Source organism: Acanthopagrus latus, chromosome 1, assembly GCF_904848185.1.
Source record: "Acanthopagrus latus isolate v.2019 chromosome 1, fAcaLat1.1, whole genome shotgun sequence".
Taxonomy (NCBI): Eukaryota; Metazoa; Chordata; class Actinopteri; order Spariformes; family Sparidae; genus Acanthopagrus; species Acanthopagrus latus.
Window position 1 is genome coordinate 31,868,873 of NC_051039.1, and position 23,938 is coordinate 31,892,810.

At 40.5% G+C, this 23,938-nt stretch overlaps 2 protein-coding genes across 8 annotated transcripts in view; both read right to left on the reverse strand.

The window, feature by feature from the left end:
* The window catches only part of slc43a1b (solute carrier family 43 member 1b), a 27,818-nt gene extending 14,765 nt beyond the window's left edge, over window positions 1–13,053 (reverse strand). The window contains exons 1-5 of the mRNA XM_037110624.1: window positions 12,841–13,053; window positions 9,238–9,396; window positions 8,094–8,277; window positions 7,942–7,997; window positions 7,422–7,498 (exon numbers count right to left, since the gene is read on the reverse strand). Of these exons, the coding sequence (XP_036966519.1) occupies window positions 7,422–7,498; window positions 7,942–7,997; window positions 8,094–8,277; window positions 9,238–9,391 (471 nt within the window). The 5' untranslated portion in view covers window positions 9,392–9,396; window positions 12,841–13,053. The remainder of the gene's footprint in view (window positions 1–7,421; window positions 7,499–7,941; window positions 7,998–8,093; window positions 8,278–9,237; window positions 9,397–12,840) is intronic.
* A 589-nt stretch (window positions 13,054–13,642) lies between these two features.
* The window catches only part of si:dkey-28b4.8 (sarcoplasmic/endoplasmic reticulum calcium ATPase 2), a 43,582-nt gene continuing 33,286 nt past the window's right edge, over window positions 13,643–23,938 (reverse strand). For 6 of the 7 annotated variants that reach the window (XM_037107241.1, XM_037107269.1, XM_037107277.1 and 3 more), the window contains 6 exons: window positions 23,727–23,929; window positions 20,707–20,792; window positions 20,118–20,251; window positions 18,656–18,773; window positions 18,429–18,563; window positions 18,155–18,337 (listed from right to left, as the gene is read on the reverse strand). In XM_037107241.1, coding sequence (XP_036963136.1) covers window positions 18,155–18,337; window positions 18,429–18,563; window positions 18,656–18,773; window positions 20,118–20,251; window positions 20,707–20,792; window positions 23,727–23,929 — 859 coding nt within the window. Of the gene's footprint in view, window positions 18,338–18,428; window positions 18,564–18,655; window positions 18,774–20,117; window positions 20,252–20,706; window positions 20,793–23,726; window positions 23,930–23,938 lie in introns of all 7 variants that reach the window. The other variant, XM_037107223.1, reaches the window with a different exon arrangement.

The window sequence follows — 23,938 nt, forward strand, 5'->3', positions numbered from 1 at the left end:
TATATATATATATATATATATATATATATATACACGCACCAGAAATGTTCTCCTCTGTTCCTACTAAACTACTGAGTCCCAAACTACTAACTGAACATTCTATTTTAGCTGAATTTGAAATATATATATATATATATATATATATATATATATATATATATATATATATATATATACAGTCGTCCTCAAAATTATTCATACCCTTGTTAATTTTGTGATTTTTTTATTTTTGCGATGAAACTAATGCATTTTTGTCACGTTTGTTTATGAATTATATGTGACCAACAAGTGAAAGAACGACAACAATACACAATTCAAGAAACTCTTAAATTCATGGGTATTTTATTGTCGGATTACCAAAAAATGCCATGTTCAAAATTATTCATACCCCTGGCAATATCTCAACAAAAATGTCCCAAATGTGTTCATCTTTGTCCCAAAGTTATTTCATGATGTCTCATTGGAATGAATACCTTTTTTGTTGACCAAATGTTAAACAAGGTTAAAAAAATAGCATCTTTCCAGAAGAGTATAAATAGTGGGAAAGTGTTCAGGTCATTGTTAATCTCTGGTCATCATGGTAAAGAAGAAGGAGCTCAGTGAGGACCTGCGTCAGCATCTTGTGCAGGCCCACAGTGAAGGAAAGGGTTACAAGGCCATTTCCAAGCAGTATGGTGTCCCTGTCTCAACCGTCCAGAGCATCATCAACAAGCACAAGAGGTTCAACACTGTCAAAAACCTCAGTGGGCGTGGCCGAAAGTGTAAGGTGTCCCCCAAACTTGCCAGGAGAATCTGCCGAGAGGTCAACACCAACCCACGGACCACAACCAAGGCCCTAATTCAAACCCTTGAGCAGACAGGGACAAAGGTGTCACGGTCCACCATTGAGCGAGTTTTGCACAGAGGAGGTCTCCATGGACGTAAACCTCGGAAGACGCCGCTGCTCAGGAAAAAACATCTGGTAGCTCGCCTGGCCTTTTGTAGAGGTCATCTGAAGCAAGATCCCAGCTTTTGGTCAACCATCCTGTGGTCTGATGAGACAAAACTGGAGTTATTTGGCCATATGGATACCCAGTATGTCTGGAGGAAGAAAGGAGAAGCCTATAGACCAAAGAACACTGTGCTCACTGTCAAGTATGGTGGTGGAAGCATAATGCTGTGGGGATGTTTCTCTTCCAGTGGCACAGGCAATCTCGTCAAGGTCCAAGGTATCATGAAAAAGGAGGATTATATCAGGATACTGATGAAAATGTCAAGGAATCTGCTGAAAAACTCAAGCTTGGCCAAAACTGGATGTACCAGCAAGACAATGATCCTAAACACACCGCCAAGGTAGTCAAGAAATGGTTCAAGGACAATGACATCAGTGTCCTGGAATGGCCAAGTCAAAGTCCTGACCTCAATCCAATTGAGAATTTGTGGCATCACTTGAAGACCAGAGTGATGGCGAGGAAACCAACCAACCTGACCCAGCTTGAGGCATTCGCCAAGGAAGAGTGGGCCAACATCCCACAGGAGACGTGCAAGAAGCTTGTGGACACGTACAAGAATCGTCTGGAAGCAGTCATAAAGAATAAAGGCTATGCCATTGACTATTAAATAAAGACGATGGACTAGGGTATGAATAATTTTGAACATGGCATTTTTTTTGGACTCCGTTAATAAAATACCCCAGAAATGATTTTTTAAAATTATTTTATATTGTTGTCATTCTTTCAATTGTTGGTCACATGAAGCTAAAACACAAATTTGAAAACAAGCATTTATTTCATCACTAAATGAAAAAATCACAAGAATCAGCAAGGGTATGAATAATTTTGAGGACGACTGTATATATACACACACACACACACACACACACACATATACACACAAATACATATATACATACATATATAAATATATACACTCTTTTTATTTCAAAACTGTTTTTCATACATGAAAATCCTTCTGAAATAAATTTGGATTATACGCTATTTTTATTTTATAGGGGACTGACAGACAGCTGCTGCTGATGCACTTGACCTATCTGTTCGACTGACGTGTTTATTTCAATTAAACTCTGTCCCATTGATCACTGTGATCTTAAAGTTGGAATTGTTCTCCACATCAGTTCTTGGCTTTCTTGGCCTACTTTCAACCCTCTGAAAATGATGGTGGATCATCTGGTAGTAACATCATTGTCTTGTGAAGGCCAGCACTGGCCGCAGTTTTTAAGATTGTTTAAAGCCATAAGCATTGAAATAAATCCACTGACACAAAACATGTCATGCTAGCTTACTGGGAAAGGAGCTAAATATTGCTCCAAATTTGACCTGTTTTTACCGCGAGGTCATCGACCTCAATGTGAAATGATGACTTGTAATAATAACTTTCAGTCACCACTTAATGAGGGATGAGATGAGGACGAGGAACCTGCTGCTGCTCAAACTGAGAAACTAGACTCATGACTGTCTGACTGCCTTCAATCTTTACAGCTGCTGACACTAGCTTTCACTGTTCTTAAACTGTGCTAGCTGTGAACTGTGCTCACCTTTCTTCTGAAAGAAATCTGTGAGGAGTTGCCCTCCCTCTACTTTCTTTCTTTACCTTTCTGCCTTTTCATTTTGGTTAAGGCTCCCTGATTTTGCTTTCTTGGGGAAGAGTAAAGCCTCTCGTCCGATTTACTCTGCCAATGTTAAGTTCCTTATGACACTAATTACTTAGAAATAAAATAAAATAAATTAAAAAAAAAATTCTTTTTATTTCAGGCCTTTCAAAGGCCCCCTCCCCCACTGGGGCCCTGGTAGTCAGTCCCACTTTTCCATCCAGTTCCATGCCCCTGCCCCCTGCACAAGACCACAGCTGAAAACCACTTGATGCAATGGGACAGAGAATGGAACCATACCCATCCCAAGTAGTACTACACATCCACCAGTGTCATTTTTAGATGAAAAAAGTAACACAGACCCAAGAATGAAAGAATGTAGTGCTCCAGTGTCTCTTAATATTTTAATGGGAACCTGCACCCCACCTCCTACCAAAGAGATCCACCCCTCTAATGTAAAAGCAGAGTAGTCAGCCTGAGGAACTACCAGCTCAGTCCAAGCCTGCACTTGACCGAGCTCCCTGCTGTCAGATGTTATGACTGGGGCAGCCAGAACAGCAGGTTTCACCTGACCAGAGGACCTCATGGCTTTCATTACTGGACACTCCTTTATCCAGTGCCTCCTTGCCTGACAGTACCTACAGGTGTCAGAATTTACTGCTGATCTCCGCCCACCGTGACTAAGCTTTTATGGTGATGCCTCATGAGCTGGTTTTATCTTACCTTACCTCTCTCTTACCTTACCTATCCCTTTGTATCAGAGAAACTTTTTGTGTGTTAGAACATAGTCGTCATCCTTTTACTTTGAATTTTTACTTTATGTTCATCACTGTATGTAAGGACACGGTCAGGCACAGAGTTTAAGCAAATTCAGTGTAAGTCTGATTATCCAGCTTCTTCCTATATCTAAAATGTTGGTAATATGCCTCTGGCACAAGTTCATATACCTTCATCGCTGCTGCCTTCACTGTGTCATAAACCCTGCTCTCAGCTATACCTAAAGCTGAGTAGGCTTCCTGGGTCTTACCAGTCAGAACACACTGTAGCAACATGGTTCTGTCTGAATCTGGCCAGTCTCGAGCATCTGTTATCCTCTCAAAACAGAAAAGAATGAGTCTTGAGCAGACTCACTGAACCTGGGAAGTAAGCGAAGATTATTAACTAGATCAAACTGAGAAGACTTGGCCTTGGAGGCCTCAAGACCATTAGCTCTGCACACATTTGAAAGTTTACCCTCTTTTACCAGCTATAAATAATACTGCTGCACTTCCAACTTTGCACACCACTTGTTATGCTTTATGGTTTCCAGTTCTACTTCCTTTTCAAAATTTCATCCTCTCCAACTTTAACTGCTGCTTTAATTGCAACTACACCAACTCCTGTTGTTCAAACGTTAGAGTTGCAGGGTTAGGCACAACACTGGTCGCTGGACTGACCATCCTTTAAACATGTTTTCACGCTCTCCTTTAATGTCTTATCTTGAATGTAAATTTTATAGTGCTCTGCAGTTCCAGGCAGCTGTTCCTTAGTGCACTGCTGTAGTAAAGACGCTGAAGGATCCTGGATGTAACTCTCCAAAAGGGAAGCCATCCTCAAAACAGCCAAATAAGTTATCAACCTTGACCAGGACACACAGAAAACCCAAACCTAGGGTAACAGGTGAACATGAGCCTCACCCCTATCCTGAAACCAGAAAGCTAGCTGACTCATCCCTAGACTTGGTGCAGTTAATGGTGGATAATTATGCAGGCTAAACTACACTAACTTGAAAAAGCAACCAGAACAATGGCAACCCTCTCACAACTACAGAGATGCTCCCGAGCTAAAAGCTCTACCCACCTTCACCACTGCCTAAAGTAGTCACGAGTCTCCTAGAGGAACCTGCTGCCCAGCCTAAAAGGGGAGAAGGTACTCCTGCTCAAACAAACAGACATCAAACTCAAAACCCCAGTCAAGTCCAATCAAGCTCAAAACAAACAGAGAGGAACCAAGTGCCTCCCCTAAATCTCCTACGAACTTCTTACAGGAAGCAATCAGCACTAACCTGAAACTTCCCCTCCCAAAACAGTTGATTAACCAGATCACAGAGAGCTCTGTCCCAAAACAACTAATTTACCCTCCAACAAGGAAACCAAAGACCATCATCTGCAATAGGACAAACACACACCAACCTAAGCCAGGCCAATTTACCCGTAGAGACCAAATTATATTTTAAGCTATGTTAGGATCAATATGGGATCCTAGACCAGCCCCCACTTTGAGTCCCCTCCAGTCACATAGTGGCTCAATGTATGTGACAAAGAGGGGAGACAAATCAGGATTTAAGTGCCAACGAACATGTTTATTTGTAACTTGCACAATGTAACTACCTACAAAAAGAATGAGGTATGGAGAGTAGTGGCATCGATAGTGAATGCAGTGTGTGGATGAGCGAGGCGTGTGCGCTGCTGTTGAATGCCAAGAAACACCAAGATCTGAACCTGAAAGAAGTAGAGGTAGAATTATATGCTACTCAAATGTCCTTAAATGCTCCAATGTAAAGATTTTGATGACTGAATATCATGTGTTAAAGACAAACAGTCCTTAAGTTCAGCCGTTGTCATACCTGACTCTGTCCTCGGTAACGTTTCCATGTTGTATCTTTGCTCTCACCTCTGTTTTTCCATTCTTATCTGCCCCCCTTTTTCCACCTCTCTCTTTCCATTAGCTGCTCCATTTGTTCTTGTCGTCAGATCCCAAAGCCTGCCTCTCATGATTCTTTCCTTCATTCCTCTGCACTGCCGTTGTGCATATGTAGCCTAAACAAATGGGCCAAATATGTTAAATATATCAACAAGGAGTTCTTTCCACAGGTGCCACTGTTTCTCCTTCTACTGTGTACATTTCAATAGTGGACATATTCATTTCTTTATCACATCAGGGGCTCTAGGGAGGGCAGTGTCTGATTCACCAGACAAAATCAATATTGTATGATATCTTTTATATCAAATGTGTTTCTAATTCTCAATTTGACAGCTACAGTAGGTTTCAGGTCAGGAAAGCAAATGAACTCTGGTTAAGATATGATTAGGGTTAGGCAACAAACATGTTAGAATTGTGCTTGCTGGAGACTCCTGTGTATGCGGGAGGATTCAAATACTGCTGGTGGCTCTGGGCAGTCAGTTTATTACAAACTGCCTTTCAAAGTAGACAGAGGACCAACATGTTGGCAGCTGGTTAGGTTAGCTAGGAATGCACAGTGTTTACACCAGGTAATTATGTAATAGCTTATCACCAAGATAACGCACACCACAACACACAGACCAGGACTGAAGCAGTGAGGCCTAAATAACCAGGTCAGGACAAGGTGTAGGTCAGGACAGAGACACAGACAGACAGAGAGACAGAGAGACATGGGTGAACAGAGAGAGAGAGAGAAAAAGACAGAGACAGACGAACAGAGACAGACAGACACAAAGAGAGAGAGAGAGAGACAGATGAAGAGAGAAAGAAGGAGAGAGAGAGAGACAGAGAGGGCGGACAGGGCTGTGGGAGGGTGTGTTGCCCACCCATGTTTTTGATTCGCTGAGAGGCTGAAGCAGAATTTAGAACAAGTGCAACAGCACACACACTCACACACACACTCACACACACACACACACACACACACACACACACACACACACACACACAGTGGAACACGTGCTTATATTAACAGGTACACGCAGTGTGCTTAAACCATGATTACTGAGCTTTGAGGACATTGACAGGTGTACTGGACTCAAAAAGTCTCTTACCTCAGTGAATCAGAGGTTAGACTGCCTCTTTCCAGTCTGTGATGTCACCACAATTATTTGACTTGACGGACAAATTGAAAGAGAGAAAACTGCCTGTATGGGGTGTCCTGGTGATCTAGCAGTCTACAATGTGTCACTGTCACGTCCCAAGTCCAGACATTTGTCCTTTGTCCCTGGCTATATGTCATGACTTCCAGACTTGTAAGCTTTCCCTGCACTCATGGAACACTGAGATTTTTCCACTGGCACTTATGGCAAAGGTAAGTCAGACTGAGCCACGTGGATCTGCCCTTAAAGGTGTAATGGTGAAAATGTTAGCAGCACGCACGATTAGGATTCATTTGGAGGAGGTTTTGCAGCCACCTGCAGTTTGACCTAGACTAACAACATATAAAGTGATCGAAAATAAACAAGAGTGAGCTGCTGCTGCTGCAGACAAGGGCAGAGAACATGTTGACAGGCATCATGGCTGCTTACATTACAAGATCATCTCGAGTACTGAGAGCTATAACTGCACAAAGAAAGAAATAAATAAGAGGCTCAATAATTGCTGTAGTAATATAGCAGTTAGTCATTTGACTGCTGTAAATACAGTACTGTTGTAATGGCACTTAAAAAGTTTAAAATGTATCTGGTGTAGTACTACTGTAGTTGTTTAGTTTAGTATTTGGTATGCTGTGTGAGCTCATCATAATGTGCTAAATGAATGTACACTGTTCAAACTGACACAGTTGTGTTTTTTGATTTATTCATTCTGATCCACTATGCTTCCTGCCCATCCTTGTTACACCTGCAAATAATTCACAATGAAAGCCTTGTCAAAAGTCTTTTCTGTCTCTGTCTCACTGAAACGCTAGAAATTTTTCATTTCTATTTGTAATGCAGTAACTAGAAAAAAAAAAACACAACTTGACCAATGACCAATTACACTCATTACAGTTCTGTTTCAGTGAGAAAAAAACATTTTCAAAAGTGACTTCATTTAGCACTGATACAGCTGTGGATACATTTTTGACAGTGTCTGTTTGTGTGTGTCTTTGTATGAGTGAGAATCGTACTGTGAGTGAGGTGAAGGTCAGACAGATTCCTCCAAAACCGTTGAAAGAGACAGCGAGGAAGATGAGGACAGACAGCACTGATGGAACACATGGAAATGAAGAATACCATAGTGAACTTTACAGGTGCAGTCACCTGTTTTACAGTATTGGTCTTCATTTTGAACCTTCATCAATCTTTGGTAAACTGAGTTCTTCCAACATGTCATTTATAATCTCTATTACACAGAAGATGTGTGTTGTCACACAATTTAAGGTAGTTCAAACTGGAGGTGTGTTCACTGTCATCATCTGGCAACTCACTTTCCTTGTCCTGTGAGAGTCTGTTATAAAGATGTCGGAGGGAAAGCTGGTGCGTAAAATTCTTTACCACGACTGATTCAAATACTAAAAAAATAAGACCTTTGCCGTAACATGATGACATTACATCTTGGTGGGAAAATTGTGCTGCTGCATTAGTGGGATTGGACTGTCATAAACACAGGATGATTAAAGCTCTGAGGTATCGATGTGTTGTCTTTACCTTCAGGATTATATGCAGCAGTAGCAATCATCGCACAGGAGGCTGCAAAACATGAACTAAAGTACATACAGACATTAGAGCACATATTGAGTGTGCTTCCATATAAAATCTTTGAAACTCATATTCAGATTAAAAGCCAAAAAAAATGATACCTGCCAACGAGCCTCAGTGGGCGTGGCCCATATCTGTCCATCAAGATACCCAGGGGTAAAGTGGCTGCGCTCAAGAGGAACGAGCCGATGGTGAAGCCAAGATTTAATATCTCCTCCTGCTGCACACAAGTGCTCCATTTAACACTCTCCATGGAAGTCACGTTGGTTTTGACAGTCTCATTGTCTGGATAGAGTGATAAAGAAAACACGTTAGGAGGGAGGGGGTAACCTGTTGAAAGCAGAGAAGAATTCCAGTTTTAAATGTTTGGTTTTTTTTAGTTCTGACAAACAGAAATAGCACAAGGACACAAAAGAAGTTCTCCTGGATCTCGGATGAAGAGAGGCAGGTTTATGATATCTGACAGGTCTTCTTATGGATGATGACTGCACCAAGATACTGACCAAACACAAAGATGAGAGTAGAAACTTAAAGTTGTATCGAAACCTCAACACATAAAACTTGTGGTTAGAGATATCTCTTGGACTAAGTATTGTATTTGATATTTGAGTGAACTGTCCCTTTCAATTATAACAAATACGTCATGTTTCACTTCTGATATAGTGTGAATAAGCCGATAGAAACGGCTTAGCCTCCATCCTCCTTGTCTTCAGCTCGTCCTCATCAGAAACCCACCATATAGACCAACATTAAAGCAGCTTATTAATGAGTGTATGAAGATCCAGCACGCTTGTTGTCCCTCACAGAAATTCATCCTTTAATGAAGACTTCAAAAATCCACGTCACTCCCAAAAGAACCATGAACATCAGCTTTGCAATGGTCTTAGAATGTCCACCTAGTCATAGACACCAAACCTTTAAACATGCTCTCTGGGTACTGACTTTATCTCACATACAGCATCACCAACTGGTAATAATAACTAAGAGGCACCAGCTGCATACAGTTGGGCACTGGAGCACAGGTTGTCATGAATTCCTGATTTAAAAAGTTCACAATCTTGCTCGCTACTTAACCAATGTCTGCTTTTACCACAGTTCTGTATGTGTTTTAAGTCGGGTTGCCCTGTCCAGCTGTCCAAGATGGTGGACGTACTTGCTTACTTTTGTGATGGCTTTCTTTCATTGTGGGGGTGCATTGGGGGTGGGTAAGCTTTGAAACTATCTGAGAGAGGCAGATGATCTTACCAATACAAACATGAGAATAGAAGCCTTCGTTCTTCAGCATGATGAGCAGCGAGCCCCAGCCCAGCAGAACAGCAGAGAACAGCAGGTTCTCTATGATGGCGGTGATGGCCATCCACCACCTCCTCCTGTATGCCTGGGCTAAGCTGGGAGCCATGACAGCTGGAGGCAGGAAACACACAAGAGGACAACATTGGTCCAGCAAACAGGAGGAAGCAAAACTTTTGGTAGGAATCACCAAGTGCAACAAATCCTTACTTTGCATCAGCTTATGTTCCAGTGTTAGTGTCTGATCAGAGTTTTATTCACTTAACACAATATGATTGTAGTGGCTGTAGACTATTTAGATTCGTTTAGGTTAGCTAACACGTGAAACGGAGTGCGCAGTCACAATGTTGCAAATGCTCCTTCGCTTTGCATGAAAACAGTGAGTGTTCATCTGTTTACAGGAGACATTCAGACTGTTTGCCTGAACACTGTTGCTTGTTGCCCTTTTGGAACTATTTGTCACAATCATGCCACATTCCCAAATATTAGTATTTACTTTGGTGGCTACAGTATCACCAGGGCTGCTAGAACTGATGGGCAAATCTACAAAACATCTTAGAGTTGATATTAAAGTGAGCTTATGTTTTTCAACATCCTTTCTGGCAGCTAGCTGAGTATGAACAGTATTGCAAAGTATAGTGTATTAGTATAGTGGTGTCAGTTTGTGGGCTGTGATGAAACCTGGAAGGAAACGAAGTGAAGGAGGAGACAGGAAGATGAGACTGAAGAGAGAGATGTTTGACCCAAACTGACCTTCTACTGTAGCTGTGCTATCAAATGTCATGCACTCATCTACTGATCTGACCCACGTGCTCACAGCCACACACACACACACACACACACACACACACACACACACACACACACACACACACACACACACACACACACACACAGAAACATTAGGGTCAAACTACAAATAAATGGATCCAGAGTTCTTCTCAGCTTCGACTGTGTAAACATTTGTGAGTGTATATAGGTGTGAGTGTGCTAGACTTTAGAAAGCCATTACTCGACCTGGACGCACTTGGAGTGCACAGAAATAGCTCTCTCTCTCTCTCTCTCTCTCTCTCTCTCTCTGGATATGTAGATGGGATCCCATGTAGGGCTTTACATTTAGACAGACAGACTGACATATTACTGAATTTACACATACATTTCAGGATGGATCAGGTCAAAGTTGTTTTTTTTCTCTCACTTTGTTGAATACAAGAATGAACCGGCATCAGTGGAACACGGCATTAGTCCATAACGATACAGCTGAGAACATGTCTGCCACAAACACAGATTAAAGCACATGACTTCAATCAGGAGGCAAAATACTGAATTTAATTTAATGACTATATAATATAATGTGTCTGGGGGATTTCAAATAAATTGTGTTGGTGATTAGCACTTCAACAAACATGGGTGGCACATTGTTATCGAAGGTCTGCTGTCTGTGTTCAGTTCAGACAAAAACAACGTAAAATGGAGACAGAAACATGAAAAAGAAAAAAACATTTAGATTTAAAGGTGCAATATGTAGTTTTGGAAAAGAAATCCAGATCAGAAAGGTTATTCACAATAATAATAAGGTAATAATACAAACTCAGAAATAAGAAAAAAATGAATTTATGTCAAACGACCGTCTTAGAACAGAAGAGATGGCGTAAGACATTACTAATATTATTACCACCTACAATGCTGTACTGAGTTCTCTCCTCAGACAGCTCAACAAGCATCCACACCTGGGCTCACCTAACCCTAATATCTAATATCCATGAAGACCAGTTGGGTCAACGACCCACAAGGAGCCATAACGACTCTGAAACTTAGAGCTCACACGTGTCCTTAACAACTGTGTAAGGACAGTCCAACACAAGGTTTAAAAGCCTGCAACTCCCCTCCAGTAATTTAGAGCTGAGGAAGCCTCTTGGATGAGAGGTGAAACGTCTTCACGAAACTGAAACAAGTCCAGTTGCCTACAAAACAGTACTAAGAAAACCTCAGAAATAGTTATTTTATACATTTACATATAAACAAGCCGTTGAGGAGAAAAAGGTCCCCACACAGCCCTGGATAGAGACAAAGGTTTTTATGGTTTCTTCAGTTGCGAAAATAAATTAGTGAATACTTTTCTCTTCTTGTTAAATTCCTTCCACAAAACTACACAGTTTAACTTTGAATTTCCTTGTTACAGTGTCCATGTGCTAACTGAACTTGGTGCCTGTTGCTGCCTATAATCCTCACATCAAGTGAGACAAACTTTTGAAAGTGCAAAACACAATCCTCTTGTAGATGAAAATCAATTTATAAACTATAAAGCACAACTTTTTTCAGTTCAGTACTTTCCTGACTCTGTTGCCAAACTTGGTTTGGTATGACCGAGCTTGAGGCAACTCTCGCTGCTGTTCAGCTAAATTTAATTTGCCTGGCTTCAAAGCACATCTTGCAGGAGAGGACCTGCTGTGGCTGCTGCCCCAGCTTTGGACAGTCTAATTCAGAAATATACATAGCCCATGAAAAATTGTGGCTGGTCAGAAATTTACAAGAGTCCAATGGCTGAGTGCAAGTGAATGCAGTAAGCGATATGGTGCTGCTAGCCATCCTTACATTGGGTAGCAGTCCCATTTTCTCTATGAATGTATAATTTAGACCTAATACAGCGGCGCTGCACAGACTTGCTTCTAGTGTTGCACAGTCTCCCCTTGTGGTAACATCATGGTATCATCATCACACTTGAATTCTAAACACTCGACATGCTGCACAATGCAGAAGCAACAAGTGATAACAGTGTTGACAATGAGTGATGGTCTTTCATCCTGCTAATTGTGTGTGTAGGGTGGACAACCTTCACTTGCAGAAATAAGAAATGGCCACAGATGTCCAGCCTTTTCTGAAAAAAACTAACCTTAATCCTGCATTTACCAAAAACTATAGGCCTACATGAAAACCGCTTTTATCTCTACTATACCAGAGAATGGTGACATTCTGACGAAAGACTAAGCAACGAAAACAATCAACAAAGACCGATAAACAGCCTTAAAGCTTCCATGTGAGGCAAATAATTTAAAAACATGAGGTCACAACCAGTCAACACAGAGACAGAAATCATTTTCTGAAGGAAGTTAACATGTGTTTTTTGCCCCCCCCCCCCCCAACACACACACACACACACACACACACACACACACACACACACAAGTGTTATAGTGATAATTCAGACCATGCTGAGAATATAGATCAGACTTTTTTTCACTTATTTCCTTGTCAAAGTGACACTCACACATTAATCAGTATTTGTTGTCACATATCGAATTATACAAATTCCCTTTTATATCTTACACACGGTTTCCCTTTAAGCATTTTATGTTGGACAATTTGACTCAAAGTGTTCTTGCAGAGCTCTTGAGAAAATGATCAATAAATACAAATCACAGCTGTTGATGACTGACAGGAGAAGCAACTAACGGATCCTATTGTAGTTTTAGAAACATAACCCTAATTCCACCAGGCAACAAAACTCAGTGTCAGTGACTCAGGAAACAGTCCTGCAACATGTTTAATGTCACTTACCTTATGAGTTGTGCTCCTCCAGTAGATGATCTTTGTTTATACGGTGATGATTTAACACACACGTTCGCTTTGCTGCTGTTTCTGTTTCCCAAAAGGATAGTGTTAGATTCTGTTCAACAGGCTGATCTGTTTCTTGTTTTCGCTCTTTCTGTTGTAGGTTGAAAGTGTAATACTTCCCTCAGTGTGGCAGCTGTATTCACTGGCACACGTGAACCCGAGACATTGACTCTCCCTCTCTATGTAAAGTATGTCTATAAATGGAGCTCAAGTCTTGCCCGCCCACCCCACACTGAGACTGATACACACAAATGCACACACACACACACATGCACACACGCACACACACACACACACACACACACACACACACTAACAGACACACACGCACACTTTTTGACTGTATTGCAATGGGGGCAAAATACAAAATGCATACAATCTGGCGACATTGTGTGTTACATAAATGATGTGTGGACTGTTGTGTTACTGTTGTGTTAGGATTTTTATTTCTCATCCTCCCAGCTTCATTAAACCATTACATCTCTCATTTTGTACTGCTGTAGTTGCTGAAAAGATGTCATGTGGGAGAGCAAAGTTTTTCACTTGACTTTAGTGTCAGTGCTGCTGAAGTGGTAGCTTGCTCACTGGCCCCATCATGTGGTCGACACCTCCACATGACACACATGAGCAAACAACACCATCACTGCGAAAATCTCCAAAAAATGCGAGCTAGATCAAATTTACAGTGAGCAACAGAGCTCACATGTTTTTGTCCACAGGGGCTGCTAGAGCCAATAACACAAGAGTTCTTTGTAGCTGCTTTAAACATTGATTGTGTAGCTCTTGTAATGTGTAAAGAAGCACAGGACACTTACATTTTGAACCATTTTATATTTATTGTTGGTTTAATTCTGTAACACCCTTCCCAGTGACAACAAACTTCTCAACCAACAGCAGTATGAACAAGAAAAGGGTTTCAAATCAAATCTATAAAATGATGCTTCCTTGTTTAGCTTCAGTGTAGACGTTAGTAATTTACTGTTGAGGGAACAGAGAGGAAGAGAGGGAAAGTAGGTGATTTCTCCAATATCAAGTACTACTGTTCAACCTTTGTTTAAACAGATGAGTCAGTCAACAACAACTTTTCATTTATTGAGACAGTCCGGAACATGTACACCCTTCAGTCCACTCAGTCTTCTCCTATAGACATAGGTGTAAGCTAATTATCATAATAATCATAATAATGATAATAATAACAACAATAATAATTACAATAATAGTAAAGAACAAACCATTTGTACATGTAAGTTATTGTTGGGCTGCCATGGCAAATTACAGCCTTGGAGAAAAATACAATGTTGATAAATAAAACAAATAAAAAATACTCACTTCTAAGTGTTTCCTCTGCCTTAATGGTAAAAAAAAAAATAAATGTTGTATTACATATCCTTTTGGTCATTTTTGACATTTTTTTCACCAATTGTTAAGCGCTCATATGTTGAACACCTTCAAACAAATGTTGAGCAAAAACAAACACAAAAAGAAGCAGCAAACTGTTTTCTATGGTTTTTAACAATTAACAAGGAGTAGCTGTGATTAAAACAACATATCATTACAGAGAAAAATACAAAACAAAATTAAAAAAATGCTTGTTTCCACCAGAGGTGAGTTGGTCTAACAGTTTTTCACTTCAGAAAGTTTAACGCTTCTCTTTCCTTGAGACAAGAGTTTATGCTTTAATTTAATGCTATAATATAGAGCCTTGATGTAATATTAGAGCCACGAAAATATGAGTCACAATTCTATAAGAAATAGTTGTCATAATATTCAAGTAGTCATAATTTTGAAAAGTTATATTTAAAGAATAGAGTGGCAACTCCATGTGGAAAAAAAACCAAACAAACAAACTGAAAATTACTAGAATTAAGTTGCCATTTTAAAAGGAAATGAGTTAAGTCATCTTGTATGATTTTATGGGACAGGTCTTTCAATACTCTGCTAACTGAGTTTGTGGAGGGGTGGACAGTGGTGACAAATCATACCTTAAAGGACCAATCATAGTTTGTACATATTGTTTTTTACTTTACTCTTATAATGCCATAAAATTGTGCCTTCATCTCAAAATGTTAGGACATTATTTCCATCAATATTATGACTTAGTTTAAATAGTGCTATGACTTAAGTCTCTAAACCACATGTAGATTTCAGATGTTTGTTTTATGAACAGCGGCCCCAGTATTCAGTCACTGTGGTTAAATGTAGTATAGAACACAAGTTAATGAAATAACATGAATCAAAAAATGCTTTTTAACAAATAAAAAGAAAAAAAGAAAAATCCCTTCAATGGCAAACAGAGTGAGATGCCACAACGGCACCACTGGACAACATGGCAGACACACACTGAAAACACATTCACATGAAACACTCACTCATTGTCAGGCTTCTGGTAAGAGATAATTAGGAATGTGTGTATCATATCCATGCTGAAAGCATCGGTCGTCAAACTGAAATCCTGTTTCACTGCCTGCACACTGACACAGAGGCAGAGCGTTTGTTGAACAGACACGGGAAAAAAGAACTGACACAAAGAAACTAAACAAGTGACTGTAATAAACACATAGAGTATATTTAAAGCCATTTACACGTATCACTCACATCAGTTCGTTTCTGACTATACCTGGAAGTTCACAACCACCTTTACTGTGTTTAACCATAAATATAAATAACATAATTAACATGTCTGAACTAATTAAACTCAACTCATTCATCCTGTGTGAAGCCTTACTGTCAGCTTTGTTCAGTCTATGAAGCCTCAGGATGTTACAGGACTAAAAGCCTGGTCAGGCAAGGTCACATTAAGACTTGAAGAGCTTCTCAGCGTCTGTATCAAGCGACAGAACAAAGTAATGACCTGTAGATGTATCGGAATGAAGGTTTAAGTGACTGGCCTTCAACAAGTTAGATAATGTGTACTCCAAACCATGTAACAGTTTTAGACATGTGGGCCTCTTTATAACCTGTAGACAGCAGCTGTACTGTGCACACAGTACTACGTCCCACTTAAACCCCATGCTCTGTAGGGAATGATGTGTTTATTCACAGTACAGTCTGTACTGATCTTCTAGCTTTGAGACATTAAGAAATATGGGACGTGCGTTGACATGCGTTCTGTAACAGTCTGCTAACAGTCTTCCTTCACAGGTTAAAAGCTTGTTTACAATATCTACAGGGAAGTTCCAACCACAATGTGACCGTAAAGTTTAGCACTGCAGCATGAAGACTGTGTGTGTGTGTGTGTGTGTGTGTGTGTGTGTGTGTGTGTGTGTGTGTGTTATTCTATTCTTTATCACTCAAAGCTTTTCTCCTTCTATCTAATCCACTCATTTTCAAGCAGGAATTTTCATCTAAAAGGTGCTATGTGTACTTAGTTTAATTAGTCTAATTAGTCTACACCACGATTCCAACATGGGGGCCTAGACAAGTTACACACACAAGAAAGTAAAACACAAAAAATGTGTGTTTCTGCTACACAGCTTTCCTTGAAACTTTAGTATGTCACAGTGTTGATATTCATGGCATATATATCAAAGTTGTTGATGTGGAGCTTTAGGATTTTGCAAGATCCTATGAATTTAATAAAAGTTTCAACATGATTTTTTTGAGACAATCCATGACATGAGCCTGGAGAAGTTCTGGATTTTGGGTGAGTTGGCATGGAATGATCCATATGTGCCTCAACACTGTTGTGTCTGTTTAAATATTATGTAAACTGAGAATAAATCATGTTTCATAAAAACCACAGTATGTTTGAATAAAAAAACTATTATAACTGTTTTATATATATATATATATATATATATAACTATTATGCCAATAATTTCACAATAAATATTGCTAATTAGGTTGTTGTATATTTCCCTCCCAATCTGAACTACATGAGTACAGTGTGTTCATAAATGAACAAAGTAAAGTTAGCACTACATTTACAAAGTATCGCAAGACAAACATATATTGTTTGGCAACCAAAAACTGTAAAGTCTTGTGATGCTACAATGACTTCCTGTTGATTGGCCAGTGTTACAGATCTTTCAGGGCAACAATTCCATGTCTTATTAGTGCAACCAGATTTGGTACATGACTAGTTTAAATTTAGCTACAAATTACTCCGAACTTTTGTCCAAAGGATTAGCTGGTGTTGGCCTGCCCTGCTGAGGGGAACCTCACACTGTGTGAAATAAATGCAACATTGACAAATACATTGTAATATACATTGCGCGTCCCTGGGTCAGATTTGGCAGGACGTCTAAATACAGAGCTGCTTTCAAAACACAAAAACAGATTATAGCATGCTAACATGCGAATCTCATGTAACCTCTAATAGTTTAGAATGCAGAGGTCAGCAGGTGGGCATGTACAGAGATTTAAAACGCCACTCCAGTGTAGTTTGGCATTTTTATGATATATTTTATTTCCAGTGACAATGCTGATGAGCCCAATGTTTTGCCAAATATGTCTGACCTTCATTTTTTGGAGCTTAGACTTAGAAAAAAATGTAAAAAAAAAAAAAATGGAACAATGATGTATGATTAAGTCATACCCTAACCTCCAAATAGAGGTTTTTCTTCAAGAATGACTCTATTAAGCAGAAGGGAAGTGTGTAGATAGTGTGTGGCTGAAAGACAGAGGGAGAGAGGCAGTGGCTGTGCCCAGAGCAGACAGCTGTCCAGCAGCTCCTCAACACCCAAGAAGAATTTATGTTATCACTCTCCATGCTAATGATGTTGATCTTGCTAGAACAGCTGTCTGGTTGCCATTGTAATGGATTAGGCCTGATTATTAACCACACATTAAGATTAAGATTAACCATTAGACAGGAAGAAACAGGCTGGAGTGGGGTTTTCAAGGTATCCTGTCAGAGACAAACTGACACTGACATCCCTAGAGCTGAAAAAGGGGAAGCTCATACAAGTAGTCTAAATGAGCCGTGAGAATCATATGACATGTGATCACCACTTAGAGACTATTAACTACACATAGCACCTTTTATCATTGAGAAAGAGATGATGTCAAACTGCGTTGCACTGTCTTGATTGTCTGTTGGCTGAATATTTCACTGTTACATTCTTACATCTCTGCAAAGTATTTATCATCTTTGCTTGTCTCTTGTTTCTCTCTTACCTCATCCGCCTCACCCTTATACATTCCATCCACCAATTCTCTATATTTTATTCCACCAGTTCCTCTTTAGCTTTTCCTTTTTTCTTTCCTTTTCCACTGCGTGCTTACCCAACAGTCTACCCATCTTCCCTTTCTCCCATCACTCCCAGAAGATGTTGGTAATGTCAGAGTCCAGGCTGAAGATCCAGATCACCAGTGGTCCAGAGATCAGGACAAACGACCAGGACACGCCCCTCACTGACTGACGCAGCCTTGTCATCACAGCACCGGCCAATCCAGGGCTAGCCCTTGTCCTCTGCAGCTCCTCCTCCTCTTCCAGTGACTGTTTAAACAACAAAAGCAAGTGTTGGCTGCAGACCAGACACAAATACCCCTGCTGCACATCAACAGAAGCACTGTTAGCCCATTCTTACCTGAATCTGGCTTCCTGGCTCGATGTAGTTGCGGGCCAGAAATTTGAGAACCTCATCCATCAAGATGACAGGAATTGACATCTTTAGTACAACCACCCACTGAGGCCACGACAGAGGACGTATCTGGAATATTACCTGAAGATGCAGGAAGAGGGAACAGAGGACTTTTCAGAAGACAGACAATTTTACACAGGAATCTTATAGACAGTTCATGCCTACACACATACCGGCAATGGGTCCACATATAGAATGAGGAAGTGAAGCGCCATGGATAGACAGATGGCCCCCACCAGCCAGGGGTTTGACCAGGGAGGCATCTTCAGCAGGGACTGGTTCTCTGATAGACTAGACAGCACAGGAAAAGCAGGGACACGTTATTTTTACTGTTTACACTTTCAGCTGTCACTTTACAGCATGAAACAGCTTCATCTCTATCCTGGATCCAAAGCTTTCAAAAACCTTTCTGTGGCTGTACCTAATCTTTACATTCTGGTCACTCAGGAGTAAAGGAATGGCAGTCACATGGGTCGTTTCATACAGGACTGCACTGTAGGCTTTACTTGGGCAGCCCACTCAGGTGGATAACATATGCAGCACAACATCCATTTTTTAAATCAGGATGCACAGTTGTCATATCATACTGAACACAGAGCTGCAGACCTTCACGGTCAGATAAAGTCACATTTAAGTTGTGTTGATTAAGGACATGAACTAACAAATTGAGTAACATGCAAGAAAACAGTCAACTTTAAAAAGTTCTGGGCTCTACAGTGAGGCTCTACTCCTGATTCGGTAAGTCACCGTAAACAACTACCACTGTATTGCATTGTATGCCTCTGTACGACAGTCCAGTTGTTGTTCCTGGGCTATGGTGCTGAATAATGGCCAGAACATTTTATGAAAAATATTATGATGTCACAGCGACCTTTAACCTTTGATCTTTGCATACAACATCTCACAACTTTTGCACTGTTATTCTATTACACATTTGTTCAAGGATTTTTGCATTATCATATGAATTCCTGTGTAATGACTAGAAGTTTATCTTGAGAGGTCACAGTGATGCTTGACCACAAAAATCTAATCAGTTCATCTGTCCAAACTGACATTTGGGACAAATTCCCTTAAAACGGATGGAACGGACGGGAATGGAAAACATAATGCGTAAGGCCACAGCTATCGTTGGCATGGAGTTGAAACAGAGGCAACTAGATGACTGTTGTGTAAGAACAATATTAAAATGTGACATGTATAGTGCGTAACTGATCTATATTCTCTCTGGCAGGTGAAGCTGTGTCAGGTATTTTATTTCATTTGGTCAAGTCAATCTGATTTAAAGAAAGGACCTAATATTGTGTCAAGTTTATTCGGTATAGTTTGTAATTCATGTAACTGTGTTTTGTTGAATTTGTTTTAAGTATATACTACAATGAATTAAAATAGTACTTTAGTTTCACTTTACTTAGAAATTCAAAATGCCAGCTCCTTATTGGCCAAAATCATTTATTCATAAATCCGTGTTTGACAAGAGTATTATTGAGCTCACACTTCACATCACACACTATCCCTGTCACGTGCCACATCGTTATACAGCGCCATCACACATCACGCCACCCACCACAACTAATTTCTCAACCTGTGGGAAACACTGTGGGAAAATTAGTATGTGGGCATTAGTTTTGCTCTTACCTGTTCAGGGCGTTGCACATCTCTATGGTAACCAGGACAGACAGGGCCATAGTCATGGGATAAGGAGACTCAAAGACTGAACACTGCACACCAGCAAATTCAACATGGCCTTCACTGCACTGCAGGTAGTGGGACTGCGGTGGACACAAATGACATAAGAACATTCTTGCCAGCTTTTCTATTTACCTCTCTCAACTACTGTACCTACCTAGGCAAAGACTTACGATGCTGTAATGCTTTCTTTTAGTTATTATCCTGTAGGTGCACACCTCTTAACAGGACTTATACTTCTTCAAGGGTAATATAATCAATAAATATTTAGCTTTAAACAAATGTACTACCATCAACATAGATGTTAGCCATGAAGTAACCAGACATGTCAGTGCAGACATGGAGTGATTTCTATTTCTATTACTGTTATTTTTATATACAAACCCTATCAACAGGTAACACCGTGTTTATGGTCATGTGAAGGTTCTGACCACTCACTCTTGTTTGCATAAGTACCATAGTGTATTCCTTAAACTACAGTAAATAATAGGGCCATAGAGCATGAGACTTATGATGAAGTGTGGTGATGTGTGTTTACCAGTTGATAGAAGGAAAGTTTTGGTCCATCATGGGCTGCCATAAACCACCAGGCAGCAGCTCCGACAGTGGCTGCTCCCACATAACCTGCAGAGAAGGGGGGTGAGGAGCACTTTAGACTGCAACCTGCTGGCTCTGTGGGGGCAGTTCATCCTCATAATGAATAAATGAACCGGAAGTGTTGTGCTAACCCACATGGAAAGAACCTATATGAGGATGTATGCGCACATAAGAAACCTATATGCAGCCTATATGCGCACATACGCAATATACATGCCTTATATATATATAGCACTAGTGCATTGCCCATAGGAAATATGTATTCCTATAGAAAAATGGGAGGTTAAGTAGCTTTTTCATTATTTTCAGCACAACCTCACATGTGTGACTGTACAGTTATTTTTTCATTTTGACATACTATGTTAACACTATGGACCTAAAATCACAAAAAACATCAAATCCAAGTAGGAAAACGTTAGATCTTTTACTGTGTTTATTACTTATACTGCAAATATAAATTGTTGTTTGCTAAATTTGAGTTTTTGAAATGTACAAAGTTATATGTAACTATTTACATTTACATGCAGGTGATGCCTCAGGCTCAGGGCTCCCTATGCTCCTTCAAGCTACACTGCCTGCTCAACATTCAGCTGTCTCCTCATTGTTTTGACTCACAAAACAAAAAAAACCCAGACTCCACTACACACTAAACACACTACACCAAACACTACATAACACACTAATTATACAATCCAAACACGCTATATGTCACAAATCTCTCAACTCTCAAAACTCACTATGTCTATCGCTGTCTCTATCACTGTCACTGCTGCTGTCAGTCTTCCGCCGCTGTCCCTCCCACAACTTCCCCTGTTCCCCAGCAACCAAATCATGTGATTTGCCATATAATTTTGTGAGTGGTTGGTGTGGCGCCTTTTTCCACCAATAGGAACGTGTTTTCTTGCTTGCAAACACTTCCTGTTTGCGGACACTTTCATGACAAAAGCCCGTTTTTACTGTTTCTTCCTGCACCACACAAGCAAACGTGACGGCAATGTTTGTGAAAAAGCGTGGCGGACATTATGTATTGTATGTCCGATTTTGGACGCGCCGGCGCATCCGTCCACTCAGGAGGTGGGGGTGGGCTAGCAGCTAGCTACACACAAACATCCACAGATTCAGATTTGAGTTTGTTTTCCTCGCATATCTGACCACCGATCTCCTCGGACCCGAACAGACTGGGTCTGGACTCGTTTAGTCTCATTATATCCACAACAGTCAGGTAGATGCACAAAACAGGACCGAACCGCCGGCAAAATCCTGGGCCAGCTCGCGCCGCTGCAGGTATAAATATAAATAAATATAAATATAAATCCGCTTATTTCTTAAGGTGTGTTGTGGGGGTCGGCTCTGTAGTGACTGGCTCTGGTGAGCATGTGGCTATGGTGTGCAGTGATTGGTTCTGGTGCGCACGTGACTACGGTGGCTATGGTTGACAATGCTAGCAGAATTCGTAAAGCATTTATGAAAAAAATTATTAATGGTATCATTGTAGTCCAAACAAATCCGACGTTGCACACCCTTGAACCATGCAGCAGCCATGTTGAAACTCTCAGATCAGTCTGATCCTGATCCACAGAGATATTTGATTTTTTTTTTTTTCAGGGGCACAAAGGCCACATGTCAGGGCACAAAGGCCATTGAGTAAAATTTGATGATTTACCTTTCAGACTGATACCACAACATCCTAATTTATAATAAGACATGGATTATGTATTAAAATATTTTTTAATACTAATATCAATTTAATGTTACATTAGAAAACATTTTTTTAATTTGGGTTAGCGTTAGGTGAATTTTGTGATACTACACTGAATATTAGTGTTATTGAATATTTCTCCCAATAGACATTCCTCAAAATTATGGCAATGCACATTTTTTCCAACCCAAAAAAATGTAGAATAACCAGCAGGACACCTCTGATGTGTGGGGTGATTTGGGTGACACTACACTGAATAATAGTGAAGTTGTTGAACATTTTTTGTAGTTTCTCTTTTTGATGTTGCACTTTGTGGACGGTCCCTGCACTGTCGTCTCACAGACGGCTGACCATAGAGACAAATGTTAATGTCCAGCCCAGAGGACCGCTCGTTTTGATGAAAATATGGTTGTAGCTCACTGTCTACCTTACAATGGTAGGAGAGAACCATCGTTTGTGTTTTAACAAGGTTTCACTTATGAGTTATTGATCTGGGAAGTTCGAATGTGTGAATATATTTCCAACTTTACCGAACTAAATCCTTCCAGATAAGTCAGTTACGTATCATTTCAAAACTGGCAGAGCTCGCCTGCGTACCTGTGCTGTAAGCATCGTTCTTAAGTTTTGAGATGCTGTTGCTGTTTGAGAGGCTTTCACATGAAATCATCTTGATGATGAGACTCCACCTGCGCGAACCGCGAATTCATTTAAGTTACTATGAGTGAGCACTGTGCACTCGGGTGGCTGTAATTCAAGGCATGAACACTACGCTGACTGGGTCAGGGGCACAAAGGCCACTGTGGCAGTACGAAGATTTTTTTTCACAGGGCATCAAGGCCAAAGTACGGGGCAACGGTGGCCACGCTGCTGCCCAGGGAGCGAGAACAGTAGAACAGCTCTGACTGACATCACCGGCCAAACTGGCTTGTAAGTTTTTATCAGCACCCGCCAAAATGATTTTTAACCCGCATTTGGTGGGTTGGCGGGTGTTGATTTAGAACCCTGCAGATAATATATGAAACCTGACAATTTTATGTATGTTGCATATATTCAAATCCTATATGTACCTATATGTATATGTACATATATGTAGCTATATAATATATGAAACCATTTTTATGAATGTTGCATATAATCGAAACCTATATCAAAACCTATATTAAAACCTATATGTGTATATAGGTTCTTTCTGTGTGGGTAGGTGTAGTAGTAGCAGTCCTAATTATCATAATTTGATGATGTCATTTTGGCTCATGACTCACATCCAATGATGAGGTAGCGACAGAACAACCAGCTGGAGATCAGAGGCTCTTTGGGGGAGCGGGGAGGGCGGGACATGATATCCAGGTCTGGAGGGTTGAATCCCAGAGCTGTTGCTGGGAAACCGTCAGTGACCAGGTTGACCCATAACAACTGGACTGGGATCAGTGCTTCAGGCATTCCCAGTGCAGCTGTCAGGAATATACTGAGGAGA